The 23417-nt window shown below is 43.3% G+C and overlaps 1 protein-coding gene across 1 annotated transcript in view; it reads right to left on the minus strand.

Moving 5' to 3' along the window:
• Positions 1-23417, minus strand: part of DEPDC5 (DEP domain containing 5) — a 157913-nt gene that overhangs the window by 122535 nt on the left and 11961 nt on the right. Inside the window, exons 6-11 of the mRNA XM_025398090.1 lie at positions 22488-22571; positions 20591-20640; positions 12856-12925; positions 7105-7183; positions 6158-6255; positions 3132-3147 (exon numbers count right to left, since the gene is read on the minus strand). Of these exons, the coding sequence (XP_025253875.1) occupies positions 3132-3147; positions 6158-6255; positions 7105-7183; positions 12856-12925; positions 20591-20640; positions 22488-22571 (397 nt within the window). The remainder of the gene's footprint in view (positions 1-3131; positions 3148-6157; positions 6256-7104; positions 7184-12855; positions 12926-20590; positions 20641-22487; positions 22572-23417) is intronic.

Here is a 23417-nt window from a genome sequence, read left to right on the forward strand (position 1 = left end):
AAAAAAAAAAAAAAAAAAAAAGAAAGAAAAAAAAAGAGAGAGATAAGAGTTTCATCATAATCCCCAGTCTGGGCTCAAGTGATCCACTAGCCTTGGCAAAGTGCTGGGATTACAGGCGTGAGCCACAATGCCAGGCCTACAGTGTTTTTTAATTTCTGCAGAACTGTGGTCTAGGGAACAAGAACAGCACCCATGGTGGTGGATTTAAGAATCAAAGACACTCCCACACCCTACTTGTCTCATAGGACGAGGGTGGGGGTTTGCTCCAGACTCAGTGGTATAAGCCAAGGCAAAGAACTACCTTTGGACAGCGACGGGGACTAAAGAGAATAAACATTTCTATGGAGTCTGGAGATCAATATCCCGGAAGTAGGGTGTTTACAAATGAATATGAAAAGTGGCTTGCACCAGTGAGCTAGCAAGTTCAGTTTCAGTTCCTCCTGGGTCTCTGAAGACAACAGCCTCTACTGACCAACCTCATCTTTATCCCAAGTACGCTTAGTGACTAAAGAATTCAGCACTCACTATATAAGGCACATAATATAATGCACATTTCATAAATGTATCTCAAGTGGACAGAAATTCCTAAATACAAGCCACAGTACCAAGAGCAGAGTGCTAGGAAACAGCAGACCTTCACTGACTACCAATTAATTCACTGGACTCCAAGAGCTCCAAACTCAGCACACTTATCTAATTTTAGTGCAAGTGATATACAGGAAAACACAATGGGCTCACAACGGGCTGACATGGGCATGGAGTGTCTCAACTCATAAGCGATGTGATGAGAGGGTCTATTATCATCTTCATTTTGCAGCTGAAGAAATGGAGCCTCAGAGACTAATCCTTGGAGATGAAAAAGCTAATCAGCCAGGCATAGTAGCCTGCGCCTGTAGTCCCAACTACTGAGGAGGATTAAGTGAGAGGATCCTTGGAGCCCAGGAGTTCAAGACCAGCCTGAGCAGCATAGCAAGACCCTGTCTCTTAATTTAAAAAAAAAAAAAAAAAAAGGCAAGCTAACGAGATCATTTAAAACCCAGTCTGCCTTAATACAAACTCTACTCTTTTACGTTACATCATGTGACTTCAAATACTTTTTCATCAAAACGTTTTCATGTGAAATCAAGGTGGGATAATTGAATGAAATAATTTTTTAATTGTGGTAAAACACATATACATATTGCCATTGTGACATTTAATACATTCACCATGTTGTATAACTATCACCATTATTTAAATCCAAAACAGTTTCATCACCCCAACAGGAAATCCCAAACTGATTAAACAGTCACTCCCCACCCTCGGTTCCTGGCAACCACTGATCTCTATATTATATATTTACCTATTCTGGACATTTCATATACATAAGATCCTATGATTTGTATTTGATCCACTATGTCTGGCTTCTCTCACTTAGTACGTGTTCAAGATTCATCTATGCTGTAGCATGTGTTAGTACTTCATTCTTCTTTATGGTAGACTACTACTATATTGAATGGATATACATTTTATTTATCTATACTTTAGCTGAAAGACATTTGTTATTTGTGTTATCCTACTTTTTAGCTAACATGAATAATGCTGTCAAGAATATGTAATCGAGCACTTTGGGAGGCCAAGGTGGGCAGATCACTTGAGGCCAGGAGTTCGAGATCAGCCTGGCCAACATGATGAAACCACATCACTACTAAAAATACAAAAATTAGCAGGGTAAGGTGGCGCACACCTATAATCCCAGCTACTCGGCAGGCTGAGGGACGAGAATCGCTTGAACCTGGGAGGTGGAGGTTGCAGTGAGCCATGTTTGAGATTGCAGCACTGCACTCCAGTCTGGGCGACAGAGCAAGACTCTGTCTCAAAAAATACATAAATAAATAAAATAAAGAATATGAGACCAGGCACAGTGGCTCACCCCTATAATCCCAGCACTTTGGGAGGCCGAGGCTGGCAGATAATCTGAGGTCAGAAGTTCGAGACCAGCCCGGCCAACATGGTGAAACCCCATCTCTACTAAAAATACAAAAAAATTAGCTGGGCATAGCAGTAGGCGCCTGTAATCTCAGCTACTTGGGAGACTGAGGCAGGAGAATTGTTTGAACCCAGGAGGCAGTGGTTGCAGTGGGCCAAGATTGCACCATTGCACTCCAGCCTGGGCAACAAGAGCAAAACTCTGTCTCAAAAAGAAAAAAAGAAAAAAAAGAATATGGGCTAGGCACTGTAGCTCATGTCTGTAATCTCAGCACCTTGGGAGGCCAAGGTGGGCAGATCACTTAAGCTCAGGAGTTCGAGATCTGCCTGGATAACATAGTGAGACCTCATTTCCACCAAAAAAAAAAAAAAAAGTAGCAGGGCATAGTGGCACATGCTTGTAGTCCCAGCTACCCAGGAGGCTGAGGAGGGATGGCCCCTTGAGCTTGGGCAATCAAGGCTGCAGTGAGCTATGATTGTGCCACAGCACTCTAGCCTGGGCAACATGGCGAGACTCTGTCTCAAAAAATACATATACACGTATATAGTCATCCTAGTGGGTGTGAAGCAGCATTTCATTGCGGTATTAGTTTGCATTTTCCTAAAGACTAATGATCTTGAGCATCTTTTCATGTACTTGTTGGACATGAGAAATGTCTATTCAAGTCCTTTGCCCATTTGTTTTTATTTAATAATTTTAATTATTTTTTAATTTTTATGGGTACATAGTAGGTGTTTATATCTGTGGGGTACATGAGATGTTTGATACAGGCATGTAATGTGAAATAATCACATCATGGAGAATGGGGCAGCCTTTGCCCATTTGTCAATTAGGGTTTTTTATTTCCTTTCTTGAGTTATAGAAGTTCTATGTATTTTCTGGATAACAGACTTTTATCAGAAGATCATTTGCAAATATTTTCTCCCATTCTGTGGGTTGCCTTCTTTTTTTTTTTTAAGAGACAGGGTCTCGCTCTGTCCTGTCACCCAGGTTGGAGTGCAGTGGTACAATTGTACTGTAACCTCAAATTCCTGTGCTCAAGGGATCCTCTCGCCTCAGCCTCTTGAGTAGCTGAGACTACAGGCATTTGCCAATGCAGTCAGCTATTTTTTTCTGTTTTTATTCTTGTAGAGACAGGGTCTCGTTTCGTTGCCTGGGCTACTGGAACTTTTGGCTTCATGAAATTCTCCTACCTCGGCCTCCCAAAGTGCTGGGATTAAAGGTGTGAGCCAGCACGTCTGGCCCCTTCACTTTCTTGATAATGTCTGTCGATGAATAAAAGTTTTTAATTTTGAAGTCTGACTCATCTGCTTTTAATTTGGAGGTTGTGCTTTTGGTGTTATATCTAAGAACAAGGTTATATGAATTTCCCAGCCAGGCGTGGTAGTTCTATTGTAATCCTAGCAATTTGGGAGGCCGAGGTGGGCGACTGCTTGAGCTCAGGAGTTTGAGACCAGTCTGGGCAACATGGCAAAACCCCGTCTCTACAAAAAGTACAAAAAATTAGCTAGGTGTGGTAGCAAACGCCTGTAGTCCCAAGCTACTCAGGCTAAGGCAGGAGGATCCCTTGAGCCCAGGAGGTCAAAGCTACAGTGAGCCATGATTGCTCCATTGCACTTCAGCCTGGGTGACAGTGAGACCCTGTCTCAAAAAATAAAATAAAATAAAACTTTTTAGGCTGGGTGCGGCAGCTCATGCCTGTAATCCCAACACTTTGGGAGGCTGAGGCAGGCGGATCGCCTGAGGTTAGCAGTTCAAGACCAGCCTGGCCAACATGGTAAAACCCTCTGTCTAGTAAAAATACAAAAAATTAGCTGGGCATGATAGCAGGCATCTGTAATCCCAGCTACTCAGGAGGCTGAGGCAGGAGAATTGAACAGGTGGAGAATTCAGGCAGGTGAGAGAATCACATGAAAATAAAAGTTCAAGAGTAGCCCAGGCAACAAAACGAGACCCTGTCTCTACAAAACTAAAAACAGAAAAAATTTAGCTGGCTGTGTTGGCAAATGCCTGTAGTCCCAACTACTCAAGAAGCTGAGGCAAGAGGATACCTTGAGTACAGGAATTTGAGGTTACAGTCTGATTATACCACTGCACTCCAACCTAGGTGACAGGATAGAGTAAAACCCTGTCTCTTAAAAAAAATTCAATTCTTTTTTTCAGGTTGTTTGAACGTGGGAGGCGGAGGTTGCAGTGAGCTGAGATTGTACCACTGCACTCCAGCCTGGGTAACAGAGTGAGACTCCGTCTCAAAATAAATAAATAAATAAATAAAATAAAAATAAAACTTTAAAAAATTCTTTCTTCTTTATTTTCTTTTTTTTTTAGCCACCACACCCAGCTAAGTTTTTGTTTTTGTGGAGACAAAGTTTTGTCATATTGCCAGGGCTGGTCTGGAATTCCTGGGCTCATGCAATCTGCCCACCTCCACCTCCCATGAGCGACCACACCTGGCTCAGCTTTATAGTTTTAGCTCTTTATTTACTTATTTATTTATTTTTGACATGGAGTCTCACTTTGTTGCCCAGGCTGGAGTACAGTGGCATAATCTCGGCTCACTGTAACCTCCACCTCCCAGGTTCAAGTGATTCTCCTGTCTCAGCCTCCTGAGTAGTGGGATTACAGGGCACCCACCACGATGCCTGGCCTAATTTTTGTATTTTTAGTAGAGACAGGGTTTCGTCGCGTTGGCCAGGCTGGTCTCAAACTCCCGACCTCAAGTGATCTGCCCACTTTGGCATCCCAAAGTGCTGAGATTACAGGTTGTGAGCCACCGCGCCCAGCCAATTTTAGCTCTTATATTTAAGTCTTTGATTCATTTTGGTTCCATTTCATATATGATTTGAGGTGAGGGTTCAAATTCATTCTTTTCCATATGGACATTCAGTTGTTTCAGAATAATTTGTTGAAGAGAATATTCTTTCTCTCATTAAAAGAACTTGATGCCCTTGTCTAACTGACCATAGATGTACGGATTGATTTCAATTCAATCCCATTGATCTATATATCTAACCTTACATCATATCACACTATTCTGATGATTGAGGGTTTTAGTAAGTTTTGAAATTAGAAAGTGAGAGTCCTCCAACTTCGTTCTCCTTTTACAAGATTGTTTTGACTATTCGGGATCCCTTGCAATTCCACATGAATTTTAGGATCAGCATTTCTATTTCTGCAAAAAAAAAAAAAAAAAAGGGGGGGGCACTGGTATTTTGATAGGAACTGCACTAAACTGTAAACTGCTTTGGGTAGTATTGCCAAATGCACAATATTGAGTCTTTCTATCTGTGAACACAGCTTATCTTACTATTTACTCAGGTCTCCATTAACTCCTTTCACAATATTTCATAGATTTTAGTGGACCAGTCTTACAGCTCCCAGGGTAAAGTATTCTAAGTATTTTATTCTTTCAGATTGTTTATTGCTGGTATATAGAAACACAATTATTTTGTGTGTTGATTAGGTATCCTGAAACTTCGTTGAACGCACTAGCTCTCACACTTACTTTGTGGATTTTGAGGATTTTCTACATTTAGGATCATATTATCTGTGAATAGAAATAGTTTTACTTCTTTTTCAATTTGGATACCTTTTATCTCTTCTGCTTGTCTAGATGGTCTGTCTAGAACTTCTAGTAAGTATAATGTTGAATACCAGTGGCAAAAGCAAGCATACTTACCTTGTTACTCATCTTGGGGGAAAGTTTTCAGTCTTTTACCATTGAGTGTGATGCTAGCTTTGTGTTTTTCATAAATTCTCATAAGTTGAGATTATTAGGGTAATTTAAATCTGGAGTCTGGGTTTTAGCTAAAATCGCTAAATTTAGGGCAATTTAACAAAAACAGTACATTTTTAAAATCTGTATTGGGGGCCGGGCGCCGTGGCTCAAGCCTGTAATCCCAGCACTTTGGGAGGCCGAGACGGGTGGATCACGAGGTCAGGAGATCGAGACCATCCTGGCTAACACGGTGAAACCCCGTCTCTACTAAGAAATACAAAAAACTAGCCGGGCGAGGTGGCGGGCGCCTGTAGTCCCAGCTACTTGGGAGGCTGAGGCTGGAGAATGGCGTGAACCCGGGAGGCGGAGCTTGCAGTGAGCTGAGATCCGGCCACTGCACTCCAGCCTGGGCTACAGAGCGAGACTCCGTCTCAAAAAAAAAAAAAAAAAAAAAATCTGTATTGGGTAACGTTTACATAATGAGACTTAGTGTGTAAGAAATGTACCTTCCACTTGGTAAATAGATCAGCAAGGAAACCATTCACAGCTTTCTCAAAATACAAATCCCCTGAAAAGAAACAATGAAAAGAAGGTGAGAACATGAGCACAATCTTTATTTCTTGTTTGCAATTTCTTCTCTAACTAAATTTCTTCTTTAAGTAAATTTTTCTCTAAGCAATTCCCTAAGTAAATTGCTTGCAATCTCTTCTCTAAGAAAGGGGACCAAAAAGGTGTATTTTGTACATCTTTTTTGTTTGTTTGTTTCTTGTTTTTTTCCAAGACAGAGTCTCGCTCTGCCTCCCAGGCTGGAGTGCAGTGGCGTGATATTGGTCCACTGCAACCTCTGCCTCCCAGATTCAAGCAATTCTCCTGCCTCAGCCTCCCAAGAAGCTGGGATTACAGCCACCTGCCACCACACCCGGCTAATTTTTGTATTTTTAGTAAATACGGGGTTTCCCCATGTTGGTCAGGCTAGTCTCCAACTCCTGACCTCAGGTGATCCGCCCACCTCAGTCTCCCAAACTGATAGGATTACAAGGCATGAGCTACTACGCCCAGCCTGTTTTGTACATCTTACAAGATCGTAACAGCCAGATGTACAAAGTGGTTTCATTCTCAACTTTCTAAGACGCCAAGTTTATTTATTTATTTTTTGAAGCCAAATTTAATATCTGCCTCACTACTAACAGGCTGTGGCTTCAACGTAAAATGTAGTTTGAAAAAAATTTGATTATTGAAAAAAGCAGTGTATCTTCAGAACGAGAAAACACTCTAACCTCCAAATAGGATTATTCTCACAAGGATATTTAAAGTTTGTTAGAAGATGATGTGGGGAACCCTGGGCATTCATGAATTAGCATTTGTAGTTCCAGAAAATTCTCCCCTTAGCAGTTACAATCAGCATTACAAATAGTACCATAAATATCAAAATCCCACATTTCACAGCTCATCTGAATAAATATGTAAACCATAGCCGACGTAGAACGAAACACCACCTGAAATAAAAACACAATTGTATTAAAAAGCAATGCCATATAGAGTTTCAGTTCTATAAGATGAAAAAGTTCTGAAGATCTGCTTCACAACAGTATAAATGTTCTTAACACTACTGAACTATACACTTAAAAATGGTTAAGATGGTAAATTTTGTGATAGGCTTTTTAACCACAATTTTTTTTTAAAGCAATGATAAAAGAATCCCGTGATGTTGGACTTCTTTTTTTCCTTTGTTTTGAGATAGGATCTCACTCTTGCCGCCCAAGCTGAGTGCAGGGACACAATCACAGCTCACTGCAGCCTCAGACTCCCAGGATGAAATGATCCTCCCATTGCAGCCTCCCGAGCAGGTGGGACTATGGGAGTGCATCCCCAGGCCACAAAATTTTTGTATTTTTGTAAAGAGGCAGTCTCCCTATGTTGCCCAGAGTGGTTTCAAACTCCTGGGCCCAAGCAATCCTCACACTGTCTCCGAGGTGGTTCCTTCCAGTGGGTTCCTGGTCTCCCTAACTTCAAGAATGAAGCTGCAGACCTTCGCAGTGAGTGTTACAGCTCTTACAGGTGGCATGGACCACCTTTGCTCACCAAGAGGGAGCAGCAGCAAGATACATTGTGAAGAGCAAAAGAACAAAGCTTCCACGTGGAATGGGACCGGGTTGGGCTGCTGGCTAGGGTGGCCAGCTTTTATTCCCTTATTTGTCCCAGCCCACGTCCTACTGATTGGTCCATTTTACAGAGTGCTGATTGGTGCACTTACAATCCTTTAGCTAGACAAAGAGTGCTGATTGGTGCATTTGCAATCCTCTAGCTAGACAGAAAAGTTCTCCAAGTCCCCACTCGACCCAGAAAGTCTAGCTGGCTTCACCTCTTACCACCTTTGCCTCCTGAAGTGTTGGGATTACAAGCATGAGCCACAGCTTGGGGCCCTGACTTGGGACCTCTAACAGCAAACTTCATCGAAGCTTTCTTTGTTTCATTTAAATAGTTACTGAACTCTTACTCTGAGCCCTGTTTCAGAGACAGTGAAAAGAAGATCTGTTCCCTATCCTCTAGGAGCTTACAGTACAAGATAAAAACATGCAAAACATTCCAGCATATACAAAGGTTCTATGAACATTTACACAAGAAATGCAGGGGAAAGGGCAGTGAATCTACCTGGGAAAGTTATGGAAATCTCATTACGAAGACAGAACTTGGGCTAAGATGTGCCAGGTGATGAGTTGCCAGTCTAATAAATTATAACTCACATTGTACTTCCATTACTCTCAGACTGCCTCAATGAAAAGCATAAGTGGTTTTCTAGCCCTGTGTGCTATACCACAGAGCCTTTCCTCCACAAGGCTCTAAAGAAGTTTAGAGGGAACGTAAAATGTAAATCTCTAACACTCCTTTAGTCCATCAGAGACCTGCTCCTTAAAGACTGAAGCTCCTGGCCGGGCACGGTGGCTCACGCCTGTAATCCCAGCACTTTGGGAGGCTGAGGCAGGTGGATCACCTGAGGTCAGGAGTTGGAGACCAGCCTGACCAACATGGCGAAACCCCGTCTCTACTAAAATACAAAAATTAGCCAGGTATGGTGGTGAGCGCCTGTAATTCCAGCTACTGGGGAGGCTGAGGCAGGACAATCGCTTGAACCCGGGAGGCTGAGGTTGCAGTGAGCCAAGATCACACCACTGCACCCCAGCCTCGGCGACAGAATGAGACTCCGTCTCAAAAAAAAAAAAAAAAAATTCAGAGAAATGAACAGAAATATAGGTTATATTGTCTAAAAGTTATAATAATAAATATGCAAGGTTCTTAAAGTTGTTTTCCTCTGTCTGTAGAGACAAGGTCTCACTCTGTCTCCCAGGTAGGAGTGCAGTGGCACCATCATAGCTCACTGCAACATCAAACTCCTGGGCTCAAGTGATCATCCTGCCTCAGCCTCCCAAGCAGCTGAGATTACAGGTGTGGGCCACTAGCCCAGCTAAATTTTCTTTTGAGAGATGGGTTCTCCCTCTATTGCCCAGGCTGGTCTCAATCTCCTGGGCTCAAGCAATCCCCCTACTTTGGCCTCCCAAAGTCCTGGGATTACAGACATGAGCCACCATGTCCAGCCTCATCTTATTTAATATTTTTTTGGCCAGATGTAGTGGCTCACCCCTGTAATCCCAACATTTTGGGAGGCTGATGTGGGCGGATCACTTGAGGTCAGGAGTTCAAGACCAACCTGGCCAACATGGTAAAACCCCGTCTCTACTAAAAATATAAAAAGTCAGGTGTGGTGGCAAGTGCCCATAGTCCCAGCTACTCAGGAGGCTGAGGCAGGAGAGTCTCTTGAACCCAGGAGGCGGAGGTTGTAGTGAGCTGAGATCGCACCACTGCACTCCAGCCTGGGTGACACAGCGAGACTCCATCTCAAAAAAAAAAATAATAATAATAAATAAATACAATAAAGATAAAGTTGTGTTTTTCTGATGGGTGTGGTGGCATGTGCCTGTAATCCCAGATACTGAAACAGGCCTGCTAGAGCCCAGGAAGGACCCCTGAATAACACAACAAGACCCCCATCTCAAAAATAATTAATTAAAAAGAAAATTTGGAAGTCTTGTTTCTCTAATCAGATAATAAATTCTTTGGTTTTTTGTTTTTTTTTTTTTTGGGGACAGAGTTTCACTCTATGTGATCTTGGCTCACGGCAACCTCCGCCTCTTGGGTTCAAGTGATTCTCTTGCCTCAGCCTCCCAAGTAGCTGGGATTACAGGTATGCACCACCAAGCCCGGTTTATTTTCTATTTTTAGTAGAGATGGGGTTTCTCCATGTTGGTCAGGCTGGTCTCGAACTCCCGACCTCAGGTGAACCACCCGCCTTGACCTCCCAAAGTGCTGGGATTACAGGTGTGAGCCACTGCACCCGGCCCAGATGATGAATTCTTGAGGCAGTGAAGCCTGTCTAATATTTCACTCCACCAACATTTGAGAGACTACTAGGTGCCAGTAGACATGCCAGAGAACTTTGGCATATAAAGGTTAAAGATGCATCCTTGCTCTGAGGGTGCTCACGGTCCAGTGACAAGGCACACAAGCAAGCGCACCTACCGCAGTGTGGGAACTGCTAATGAGTGCACAGATCCAGGGTGCCATGGAGGTACTTTCAGCCTGGTGGACCAGGAAGGCTCTCCAGAAGCAGGGAATCCTAAGACTAGAGCTGAGACCTGGATGAGTGGCTTGGGAAGGGGAAACGCAGGGTCTAGGCACCTCAGGTTACAGAGGGCAGCATGTGTAAAGACATAGTGGCAAGAGAGAAGATAGCATGTTGGGGAACAATGAGTGGTTTGCGTGGCGAGGACACTGGGGGGCAGTGGGGAACAACACATGGGAGAAGTGATGAAGAGAACTCCAGACTCAACTGCCTCTAGCGATTCCTCCCCTCAGGTGTCCAACAGACTTCTCCCAAATGGAGCTTCCTAATGTCCCCAACCTGCTTCTTCCCTGTCTTCCCCATCTCATAAATGGCACCACCATCTACCTAGCTGTTCAGTCCTTCTCTTTCCTTCATTCCTCACATCCAATCTACAAGCAAGTTCTGTAGACCCTATCCAGAAATGTGTCTCATACCTGCCCACATCCTTCCACTGTTACAGCTCTCACCTTAGTCCATACCACCATTTTCTTGCTAGACTATAGCGGGTCTTCTAACTCACTTATCTGCTTTTACTCTTGACCCTGGAAACAACTCTCTATACCAGAGCCAGAAGGGCTGCAGCACTTAATGCTAAATGCCTATCCATTCTTCCCTTCTTCTGATTCTGTTCTGAAAGGCAAGAGACCCAACCAAAAGACAAAACTTCCCAGCCTCCATAGCAGCTACAAGTGACTAAAATCTGGCCTGTAAGCTTTAAATGGAAGTGTTGTGTCCATAAAGGAAGCTGACTTGGTGGGGCGATACACCTCTCGTCTCTCTTTCCTTCCTCTCTCCTCTGCCTGGAATATGGATGTGATTATATCAGCTCTAGGTGGACATGGAAGCCCTACCCTGAGGATAACAGAACAATAAGACACAAGGACACCAATAATGGTGACACTATTGTACCAACCATGAATTACATACCCATGATTTCTTTTACATGACAGAGAAAAGTTGACCTTTGGCCATTAGAGCCGGTGATTTGGAGGGTTTTATTCAACAAAATACAACTGAATGAGTAGTGATTGTTTAAAAGCATAATTCAAGTATGACTCTGCCACTTAAAACCCATCAGTGGATTCTAATTCTCCTTAGAAAAACTCTAAACTGGTTCTAACCACCTTGAAGGCCCCATATGAACTGGCTGGAACCTGCCTATCTCCTCACCAACATCGTTCTCCCTGCCTGTCTGCAATACTTCCACCACACTGACTTCTGAAAATTGTTTCCTCTGCCTGGAATACTCTTCACCCCAACATTTATAAAATAGCTAAGTCTCACTATTCAGATACCTTTGCAGGAAAGCAAAGGCACGATTATGGTGAGTACTCTGGCAATTAATTGGGTCATGTGTATACGCACACACACAAAACATACATATATTTACAAACAATGTAAATACATCCAATGTAAACAATAGGAAATTACAAAAATGAGGTTCGTAGAGTGGTTCCCTCTAAGGGCACATTGGGTCTCAACCAAGGGTGATTTTACCCCTCAGGGGACATTTGGCAGGTCTGGAGAAATTTCTGGCTGTCATAACTTGTAGATTTGTAGGGTAAAGGGTGGTGGGTGATACTGGCATCTCGTGAGTAGAGGCCAGGGATGCTGCTAAACATTCTGCAATGCACAAGACAACCCCTACAACATATTAACATTTTGGGCCAGATAACTCTTTGCTCTGGAGGCCTGCTCTGGATGTGTAGCATGTTTAGCAGGATTCTCACTAGATGCCAATTTCACAACCCCTCAGTTGTGACAACCAAATATGTCTTTAGACATTGTCAAAAGACCCCTGAAGGGAGCAAAATCACCCCTGGTTGAAAACGACTGCTCTCAGAGAAGGCATGGAGATGGGAACGAGCAAAGGTAGACATACGGTTTTACCAGCATAGGTAACGTTCATTGGCAAAGGTCTCTCTTCAAGTTTATGACATGATCTTCCATAGGGCTTAACTTTTGCTATGTATGAATGGGCATGGCATTCTGCAGGCCAGATACTGTATCTTTCTGTTTGAAATTAAACAGACCCCTTCAGAAGAAAATGAAGATCAATTCCAAACTGGAGACATTCAACTGTAAAACAGTTTCAAGAGAACTTGATATTACTAGTTCCATGTAGGCAAACAGTAGCAGTCAAGAGCATATCAGATTTTTGTTTGTGTTTTTTGTTTGTTTGTTTTTGAGACGGGGTCTTGCTGTATGTCACCCAGGCTGGAGTGCAATGATGCAATCATGACCCACTGCAGCCTCGAACTCCTGGGATCCGGTAATTCTCCCACCTCAGTTTCCTGAATAGCTGAGACCAGAGGCACCCATCACCATGCCTAGCTAATTTTTGTATAGGTGGGTCTCTCCATGTTGCACAGGCTTGTCTTGAACTCCTGGGATAAAGCAATCTGCCCACCTTGGTGTCCTGCCCCACCCTTGTTTTATTTTTGATTTTAGGACTTAGCCATAATGGGATGGGGAGATAAAACCAAAAATGCATTTTATAAATCTTACCCTGGTATCTTCACTGATGTAACCACACATGACCTTCTCATTCTTAACCCACAGCTCACCAGCCTGTGCTCTGAAAGGATACACACACAAGTTATTACAAGTCTTACATGAAACCAATACATGCCTGGTGCAGTAGCTCACACCTGTAATCCCAGCACTTTGGGAAGCCGAGGCAGGTGAATTACCTGAGGTCAGGAGTTCGACAACAGCCTGGACAACATGATGAAACCCCATCTCTACTAAAAATCCAAAAAAATCAAACAGTCATGGTGATGGGTACCTATAATCTCAGCTTCTCAGGAAGCTGAGGCAGAATCACTTGAACTCAGGAGGCGGAGGTTGCGGTGAGCCGAGATCATGCCATTGCACTCCAGGCAACAAGAGCGAAACTCCGTCTCAAAAAAAAAAAAAAGGTGAATAGTACAGCAGAAACAGCATGGCTTTCAGACCTGACCAGCCTGGAGAGAAACTGGTCTAGGTAAGAATCTCAGCTGAGAGCTGAGTATCACTTACTAGGTGAATGGCCATAGTAACTTCATGAGGTTCATTGGCATTATCTTTAAAAATGAGACAATGGGCCAGGCGTGGTGACTTACACCTATAATCGCAACACTTTGGAAGGCCAAGGTTGGCAGATCGCTTGAGCCCAGGAGTTGACACCAGCCTGGGCAGCATAGTGAGACCTGTCACTACAAAAAATACAAAAAATTAGGCAGGTGTGGTGACACATGCTAGTCCCAGCTACCTAGGAGGTTGAGGTAGGAAGATCACTTGGGCCTCAGAGGTCAAGGCTATAGTGAGCTGTGATTGCACCACTACACTCCAGTTTGGGCAACAGAGTGAGACTGTCTCAAAAAAACAAAACAAAAAAACAAACAAAACAAAAGAGACAATGAAGCCTACGCCTTACAGAGCTGTTTTCTTTTTCTTTTTCTTTTTTTTTTTTGAGATGGAGTCTCACTCTGTCACCCTGTCTGGAGGGCAGTGGAGTGATCTCAACTTAGTGCAACCTCCGACTCCCTGGTTCAAGCGATTCTCCTGCCTCAGCCTCCTGAATAGCTGGGACTACAGGCACATGCCACCATGTCCAGCTAATTTTTTGTATTTTTAGTAGAGACGAGGTTTCACCATGTTGGCCAGGATGGTCTAGATCTCCTGACCTCGTGATCTGCCCGCCTCAGCCTCCCAAACTGCTAGATTTACAGGCATGAGCCACCGCACCCAGCCTTCTACAGAGCTGTTTTCAAATTAAACTAGATTAATGTGCAGAAACTGTTCAGGACAGTGTGAGGATAGGAGGTGCTCAATTAAGTTTACTAGCAAGAAGTAGAATTACAGCAGGTATTAACACAAAATGCTATCCTGGAGAACAGTGGTAGCTGTTAGCTGAGCACCCTGTAATCAATCATCCCTCAATGAACCCCCTCAAGCCCTTATCTTCTACCAATTTCACTCTTTCTCCCAACCTGCTGCACCTAAACAATCAGTCCTCATAAAAAAGGGAGACAAAGGCTGGGTGCAGTGGCTCACACCTGTAATCCCAGCACTTTGGGAGGCTGAGGTGGGCAGACCACGAAGTCAGGAGTTTGAGACCAGCCTGGCCAACATGGTGAAATCCTGCCTCTACTGAAAACACAAATATTAGTCAGGCGTGGCAGCAGGCGCCTGTAATCCCAGCTACTCGGGAGACTGAGGCAGGAGAATCGCTTGAACCTGGAAGATGGAGGTTGCAGTGAGCTGAGATTGCGCCACTGCACTCCAGCCTGGGCAACAAGAGTAAAACTCTGTCTCAAAAAAACAAAAAACAAAAAGCAAACAAAAAAAAGGAAGAGAAAAATCAGATAAAAGCCCAGAAAATGCTGTGTACTATGAGTTACAGCTCAGGCTACCTGGAAAATGCTGGACAATCAATCAATCCCTCTGGGTCTACCCCATGCCAAAATGAAGAAGGCTGGACCAGGCCTATGGCTTATACCAAGTGGGATGTTTTTCACACTCCTTTGCCCAGTTACGTCTGTGAATGAACAAGTGTCACAAGACTGACCTGAGAAGAGATTTGTATTTATTTAATATCATAATAAGGAGGTCAGGCACGGTGGTTCACACCTGCAATCCCAGCACTTTGGGAGGCCGAGGTGGGTGGATCACAAGGTCAAGAGATCGAAACCCATCCTGGCCAACGTGGTGAAAACCCATATCTACTATCTTGTTATCTCCCAGAGTGGCCTCAAATTCTTGGGCTTAAGAGATTCTCCCACCTCAGACTCCCAAGTAGGTGAAACTACCAGCACACACAGCCACACCTAGCTAATTTTTTTGTATTTTTAGTAAAGACGGGGTTTCACTATGTTGTCTAGGCTGGTCTTGCACTCCCAGACTCAAGCAATCTGCCCACTTAAGCCTCCCAAGTGCTGGGATTACAGGCGTGAGCCACCACACCCAGTCAGCTCTGTTTATAATCATCCGAACCCCACATTAACAGGACCTCTAAAACAAGCTTGGTGTGGCCAGAGGTGGTGTGATCCCAGCACTTTGGGAGGCTGAGGCAGGCAGATTACCCGAGGTTGGGAGTTCACGACCAGCCTGACAAACATGGTGAAACCCCATCTCTACCAAAAACACAAAATTAGCCAGGCATGGTGGCAGGTGCCTGTGATCCCAGCTACTTGAGAGGCTGAGGCAGGAGAATTGCTTAAGCCTGGGAGGCAGAGGTTGCAGAGCCGAAATCACGCCACTGCACTCCAGCCTGGGTGAAAGAGTGAGACTCATCTCAAAAAAAAAAAAAAAAAAAGTTACAATGTGATCCAACAGGCTAGGGTTTACGGTATTTTTTTAAAGCAAAATGTCAGTCAATAGGAAATAAGATTTTGCTACTATATATATATATTTTGTTGTTGTTGTTGTTTGTTTTGTTTTTTTGAGATGGGGTTTCACTCTTGTTGCCCAGGATGGAGTACAATGGCACGATCTCGGCTCACCACAACCTCTGCCTCCTAGGTTCAAGCAATTCTCCTGCCTCAGCCTCCGGAGTAGCTGGGATTACAGGCACCTGCCATCACGCCTGGCTAATTTTTGTATTTTCAGTAGAGATGGGTTTCACCATGTTGGCCAGGCTGGTCTCAAACTCATGACCTCAGGTAATCCACCCGCCTCGGCCTCCCAAAGTGCTGGGATTACAGGCGTGAACCACCAAACCCAGCTCATATGTTCTTAACTATTTAACTATTATCAGATTGAAAATTTAATTGCACAGAAATTCTTTGACCATTTACAATGACTTTAACTATACAAATGACTATACTTTATTTTTCTCATAGTAGGCCCAAAGCATCTTTTTTCTCAGGCATTCACGAAGTCAGCAAAAGAAAGTAATCTTTGATCCAGTGTAGAAATACTGTAAGTCTTCTGGAGAAAAGATAGAAGACTGTAGTTTACATTTAACCATGCCTGAGCCAAATATCAGGTCAGACCTTTAAAAGTCTAAAAGTGGCCAGCTGCAGTGGCTCATGCCTGTAATCTCAGCACTTTAGGGGGCTGAGCCAAGAGGATCGTTTGAGCCCAGGAGTTGGAAACCAGCCTGAGCAACAGAGTGAGACCCTGTCTCTACCAAAACGAAAAAAAAAAAAAAGAGCCAGGCGCGCTGGCATGCACTTGTAGTCCTAGCTACTCAGAAGGCTGAGGTGGGAGTACTGCTTGGGCCTAAGAGGTTAAGGCTGTAGTGAGGTATGATGGCACAACCGCATTCCAGCCTGGGCGATACAGGAAGCCCATCTCAAAAATAAATAAATAAAAATAAAGTTAAAAACTGACACTATGTGAGGGTTTTCTTTTCTCCATCTAGAACTGTGTGTATGAGGGTATTTACATATAGAAACAAAGAACTTAAAAAAGAAAGAGATCAGCCGAGTGTAGTGGCTCACATCTGTAATCTCATCACTTTTGGAGGCCAAGGTGTACAGATCACTTGAGGCCAGGAGTTCAACACCAGCCTGGCCAACATGGTGAGACCCCGCGTCTACTAAAGAACAAAAATTAGCCAGGCATGGTGGTGCATGCCTGTAGTCCCAGCTATTCAGGAGGCTGAGGTAGGAGAATCACTTGAATATAACATGTGCGTGCATGTGTGTGTGTGTGTGTGTGTGTGTGTGTATAATTTAAAAAGAGAAAGCAATAGAAAAAAAAAATGAGAGAGATCTAAATAGGTTTCCAAACCAAGGCTGGCAAACTACATACAGCCTTCAAGCCAACTCTCCCCTATCTCCTGTTTTCATATGGCCCACAGTTAAGAATGGCTGTTATATTTTTAAATGGTCGAAACACACAAACACACAGAATATGCAATAGACCTGACATCTATTGTGACTCACAAAGCTTAAAATATTTATTAACTGGTCCTTCACAGAAGAATATTCTAAACCAACTATTCCATTTTGCAGATGTGAAGACTAAGGGTTTACCAGAGTTACCCAACATCACTCGAACCACTAATCACAGTGATGGCTAAACACTGGCTCTGCAGATACAGATCCAGGCTTCCTGACCCCTAGATACCCATCCAGTAGAGATCTGCTGATATTGGAGGCATAAACCTAGGTTGCATTTTTTGTGCTGCTTGAGATTTAGTCACTTCTTGGGTTGTGCTTTAGTTGCTTGGATTTTTTAAAGAACACTGACTCGCTAACACATTTTTTTGTTTGTTTTCAAAGATGGGGTCTCACTCTGTTGCCCAGGCTGGAGTGCAGTAATGCAATAATAGCTCACTGCAGCCTCAACCTGTGTTCAAGTGCTCCTCCTATCTGTTTCCCAAGTACCTCAAACTAGAGAAGCCCTGACACCAACCCCGTTCTTTTTTCTGTTATTTTAGACAGAATCTGACTCTGTCACCCAGGCTAGGGGGCAGCAGAATGATCAAGGCTCACTACAGCCTTGAACCTCCCTGGATTCAGGTGATCCTTCCACCTCAGCCTCCCAAGTAACTGGGTCTACAGGCGCCATCATGCCCAGCTAATTTTTGTATTTTTTGGTAGGGATGGGGTTTCAGCATATTGCCAGGTTGGTCTTGAACTCCCAGGCTCAAGCAAACTACCCACCTCAGTCTCCCAAAGTGCTGGGATTACAGGCATGAGCCACTGCACCTAGCCATAATTGCGTGTGTGTGTGTGTGTGACGGAATCTTGCTCTGTCGGCAGGCTAGAGTGTAGTGGTGTGATCTCGACTCACTGAACCTCTGACTCCCTGGTTCAAGTGATTCTCCTGCCTCAGCCTCCTGAGTAGCTGGGATTACAGGCATGTGCCACCACACCCAGCTGATTTTTGTATTTTTAGTACAGACGGGGTTTCACCATGTTACCCAGGATGATCTCGATCTCCTGACCTTGCGATCCACCTGCCTCGGCCTCCCAAAGTGCTGGGATTACAGGCGTGAGCCACCAAGTCCAGCAAAATACACACACACACACACACACACACACACACACGCACGCACATATATATATATATATTTTTTTTTTTGTATAGATGAGGTCTTGCTATGTTGTCCAGGCTGGTCTTAAACTCCTGGCCTCAAGTGATCCTCATGCCATAGTCATTTTACTTGGCTGCCCTCCAATGATTAACACCTTTTTTGGGGGAAAAAAATGAAGCCTTTATCCTTTCTTTCTTTTTAGGATCAGTATTTCATTCTGGTCTAGTAGCCCTAGTTGATGATGAAAAGTTACTTACAAAAAGATTCTGGCTAATAAATGTAGAAGGGATGACTGAATTTAAAAAAAAACAAAAAAAGAAAAGAAAATCAACATTTTATAACAATCCTCAATGGATGAAACCACTAGGTGAAAAGTTGATGGGGACCAGGCGCAGTGGCTTATGCCTGTAATCCCAGCACTTTGTGGGGCTGAGGCAGGGGCATCACCTGAGATCAGGAGTTTGAGACCAACCCGGCCAACATGGTGAAACTCCATCTCCACTAAAAATAGGCATGGTGGTGCGCGCCTGTAGTCCCAGCTACTCAGGAGGCCGAGGCAGAAGAATTGCTTGAACCTGGGAGGCGGAGGTTACAGTGAGCCAAGATCACACCACTGCGCTCCAGCCTGGGCGACAGAGTAAGACTCCGTATCAACAACAACAAAAAAAGAAAAGTTGATGGGGACCTTTATGAGGGACTACACTGTACCCTGTGACCACGCTGACCAATCTTAGGATCACAAGTCAGTTAACAAGAAATAAATACGCCAGGTGCAGTAGCTCACTTCTGTAATCCCAGCACTTTGGGAGTCCAAGGTGGGCAGTTCACGAGGTCAGGAGTTCGAGACCAGCCTGGCCAACATGGTGAAACTCCATTTCCACTAAAAATACAAAAACTTAAAATTAAAAAAAATTAGCTACGTGTGCTGGCGGGTGCCTGTAATTCCAGCAACTCACAAGGCTGACGCAGGATAATTGCTTGAAACCAGGAGGCGGAGGTTGCAGTCAGCCGAGGTCGCGCCACTGCACTCCAGCCTGGGTGACAGAGCAAGACTCCGTCTCGAAAAAAAAAAAAGATATAAATATGATTATGTATACACAATAAATTTCAGGAAAAACACAAGTTGTTTCTGGAGAAAGGAATGTATATTTCATGAGATACCTTTCTGAACTATTTGAATGCTTAATTATGTGCATGTTGTACCTTTTTTATTTTTTTTTGAGACAGTCTCACTCTGTGACCCAAGCTGGAGTGCGGTGGCATGATAACGTCTCACTGCAGCCTCTACCTCCCAGGGCTCAGGCGATCTCCCCACCTCAGCCTCCTGAGTAGCTTGGACTACAGGTGCGTGTCACCATGCCCAGATAATTTTTGTATTTTTTTGTAGAAATGGGCTTTCACTATATTGCCCAGGCTGGTCTTCAACTCCTGGGCTCAAGCAATAATCTACCCACCTCGGCATCCCAAAGTGTTGGGATTACAAGCGTAAGCCACCACACCCAGCCACTTTTTAAATTTAAAGGGGATTTCAAAAAGTCCCTTTTTTCTCCACAAACTAAAATATAGAAATAGTTTTAATAAATCAATAGTGCAGCAATATAGTTAAAAAGGTAACAAATCAGGAACCAATGTGCTAGTCATTTTGTTTCTAAACCTGTTTCCTAATGTGTAAAATGAGAAGGTATGATTCAAATATGTTCATCTAGGGTTTTTCCAGTTGTAAAATTATGAGTCTCTATCTCCTTTTTTTTTTCGACTTCCTTTTTTACAGAACACCAGGGGGCTTCATCAACTTCTTCCATTAAGCCTCAAACTACTATAGTGCATTTTGTTGTTTATTTGAGCTACAACAATCTAACTTTTTTTTTTTTTATGAGACAGAGTCTCACTGTGTCGCCCAGGCTGGAATGCAGTGGTGCAATCTCGGCTCGCTGCAAGCTCCGCCTCCCGGGTTCACGCCATTCTCCTATCTCAGTCTCCCGAGCGGCTGGGACTATAGGCACCCGCCACTACGCCCGGCTAATTTTTTGTATTTTCAGCAGAGACAGGGTTTCACCGTGTTAGCCAGGATGGTCCTGATCTCCTGACCTCATGATCCGCCCATCTCAGCCTCCCAAAGTGCTGGGATTACAGGCGTGAGCCACTGTGGCCAGCCAACAATCTTAACATTTTATACTCTTATGCATTTTATTGTATGGACATCCATATGCCTCCACTGCTTTATATAGCCCAGTTACTGCATAGATAAGGCAAGAGTGACATAATATCTACCTGATGCCAGCAAACTCCACCTTCTGAGTGATATATGCACATGTGCTGACCTAAGAGGAGTGGGAGAGAGAGGGAGGGAGGGAGGGAAGGAGAAAGGGTGAGAAAGACAAAGACAGAGATTGATTAACATATTAAGGCCATGAAAAATCACAAACAAGAACTCCTAGCTTTCTAATCTCTTCTACCAACCCAAAGTTCAACTAGCTTGTGAGTAATAGACTTACCCCACAGGAAAACCTGTTAGGGTAGGTATGACAGTAGGTGCTTAAAGAGTTTGGCAAGTATAGCTAATGGGAAAGACCAAGTGGATGATAAATGACCAGCTTTACAAATATACTGATCTTCACATATGTTTACATATATATCTGCATTTACATACTCATTTAAGTATCATGTTGTTTCTCATTTTATCTCTCACTTTAGAAAATGGAACCCTCAACAAATAAAACACAGATTTTTCCTGAAAATATGCCCTGTACGGAAATTCCACCTATAATTTGTGGTTTCATAGTATACAAAAACTTCATTTCTTTTGATTAGTGTCAAAATGGGAGGAAAAAAAAAAAAAAAAAACCTCAAATGAGAATTTTCAGAACCAGTTCACAATTCTGATGAACTAATCTTTTCAAGTGGAAATGTTCATTAAAAAATTAATAAATGTGGGTGTGGTATACACTGCCTGGGTGATGGGTGCACCAAAATCTCACCAATCACCATTAAAGAACTTACTCATATAACCAAATACCACCTGTTCCCCAATAACAGGGAAATAAAAAAACTTTTTAAAAGACACAATTAAAATATAATAAAAATATTTTCGTTAACAAAATGGGCTGGACACGGTGCCTCACACCTATAATCCTAGCACTTTGGGAGGCAAAGGCAGGCGGATCACCTGAGGTCAGGAGTTCAAAACCAGCCTGGCCAACATGGCGAAAACCCCATCTCTACTAAAAATACAAAAAAACAGGCTGGGCGCAATAGCTCACATCTGTAATCCCAGGACTTTGGAAGGCTGAGGTGGGTGGATTGCCTGAGGTCGGGAGTTCGAGACCAGCCTGACCCACAGGAGAAACCCCGTCTCTACTAAAAATACAAAATTAGCCGGGCATGGTAGTGCATGCCTATAATCCCTGCTACTCCGGAGGCTGAGGCAGGAGAATCGCTTGAACTTGGAAGGCAGCGGTTGTGGTGAGCGGAGATCATGCCATTGCACTCCAGCCTGGGCAACAAGAAAACTCTGTCTCAAAAAAAAAAAAAAAAAAAAATTAGCCCGGCATGGTGGTGGGTGCCTATAATTCCAGTTATAGGCAGGAGAATCGCTTGAACCTAGTGGGCAGAGGTTGCAGTAAGCCAAGATCCCACCACTTCACTCCAGCCTGGGTGAAAGAGCAAAACTCCGTCTCGGGGAAAAAAAAAAAAAAACCAATGAATACATGCGGAAAATGGGAGGAGGGTTCAGCAAAAAGCAGTGTGATCTGGAAGCCATAGGATCTGGGTTTTGGCCAAGGGCCAACTTACTATCTAGCCTTGGGCAATTACCTAACTTCTCAATCTCAGTTTCTACCTCTATAAATTAGGGATAATAAATACCTGTCCATGAGGAGATGTGGGGAGCAAAGGGGATCAAGTGAAAACCTGAAAACTAAGGTTCCACTCAAATGTAAAATACAGTATAACTTCCTATCTAAACCAAAAATGCTCAGTAAAAATCTGTAACAGTAAACAAATAAAAGATCAAAAAAACAATGAAAAGAGAATGGAAGAATACACAAGATGTTGACAATAATTGTAGATGCTGAAATCAGAAACAATTTTATATTCTTCTCCTATAATAAACAGGGATTATTCACATAATGGAAAAAAGTAACAGACTTTCAAAGAAATCACATCTTACCAAACTTTTCTTTAGTCGCCACATATCCCCACGGCCAATATACTGGTCCTTAAAAGTTAACTCCACTAGGTCAAGGGTCACATCCTAAAAGGAATAATCAAATAATATCTCTGACATTACTTTGCCACATTTTATAGTCACAAGGCAATGCCCACTTACCATGGAAAAAAACTTTTTGCAAAAAAGAAAACTACTGGAAGACCATTCAGTAGCAGAACTCTGATAAACAGAATTATATCCTGCCAAAGCACACTTGTCAGTATAGTTGGTAAATCTACAACTAATCCTACAGCCACGGCAGCACGTTGAGTGTGAAGGGTAGTGGGGGACTCATTCTGTATTTTAGTCTGGATACTGGCACACAAACATGACACTGAGCTATGCACTTTATTTACCTATTAACGCCAACAGCACTTTCTGAACAATAATTTTTATCTATTATAACATCACTTCCTGAAGAAAAATGAGAATATGTTTTAAAATGTTAGTATTTTAATATAAAATTTTACATATAGTTTTATATACAAAAAATGGTTAGGACAAGCTTCAAGAAAAGTGGGGGTGGGTTTTAAATGCAACCTACATACTGCCTACATTCTAAACGACATATAGGCTACGTATTTATTTATTTATTTATTTATTTATTTTGAGACAGGATGGTGCTCTGTTGCCCAGGCTGGAGTGCAGTGGTGCGATCTCAGCTCACTCACTGCAGCCTCCGCCTCCTGGGCTCAAGTGACTCTCATGCCTTAGCCTCCCTAGTAGCTGGGACTACAGGGGTGCACCATCATACCCAGCTAAGTTTTGTATTTTTAGGAGACACAGGGTTCCACCATTTTGCCCAAGCTGGTCTCAAACTCCTGACCTCAAGTCATCCACCTGCCTTGGCCTCCCAATGTGCTGGGATTACAGGCATGGGCCACCACTCAT

The sequence above is a fragment of the Theropithecus gelada genome, chromosome 10 (genome assembly GCF_003255815.1).
Source record: "Theropithecus gelada isolate Dixy chromosome 10, Tgel_1.0, whole genome shotgun sequence".
Taxonomy (NCBI): domain Eukaryota; kingdom Metazoa; phylum Chordata; class Mammalia; order Primates; family Cercopithecidae; genus Theropithecus; species Theropithecus gelada.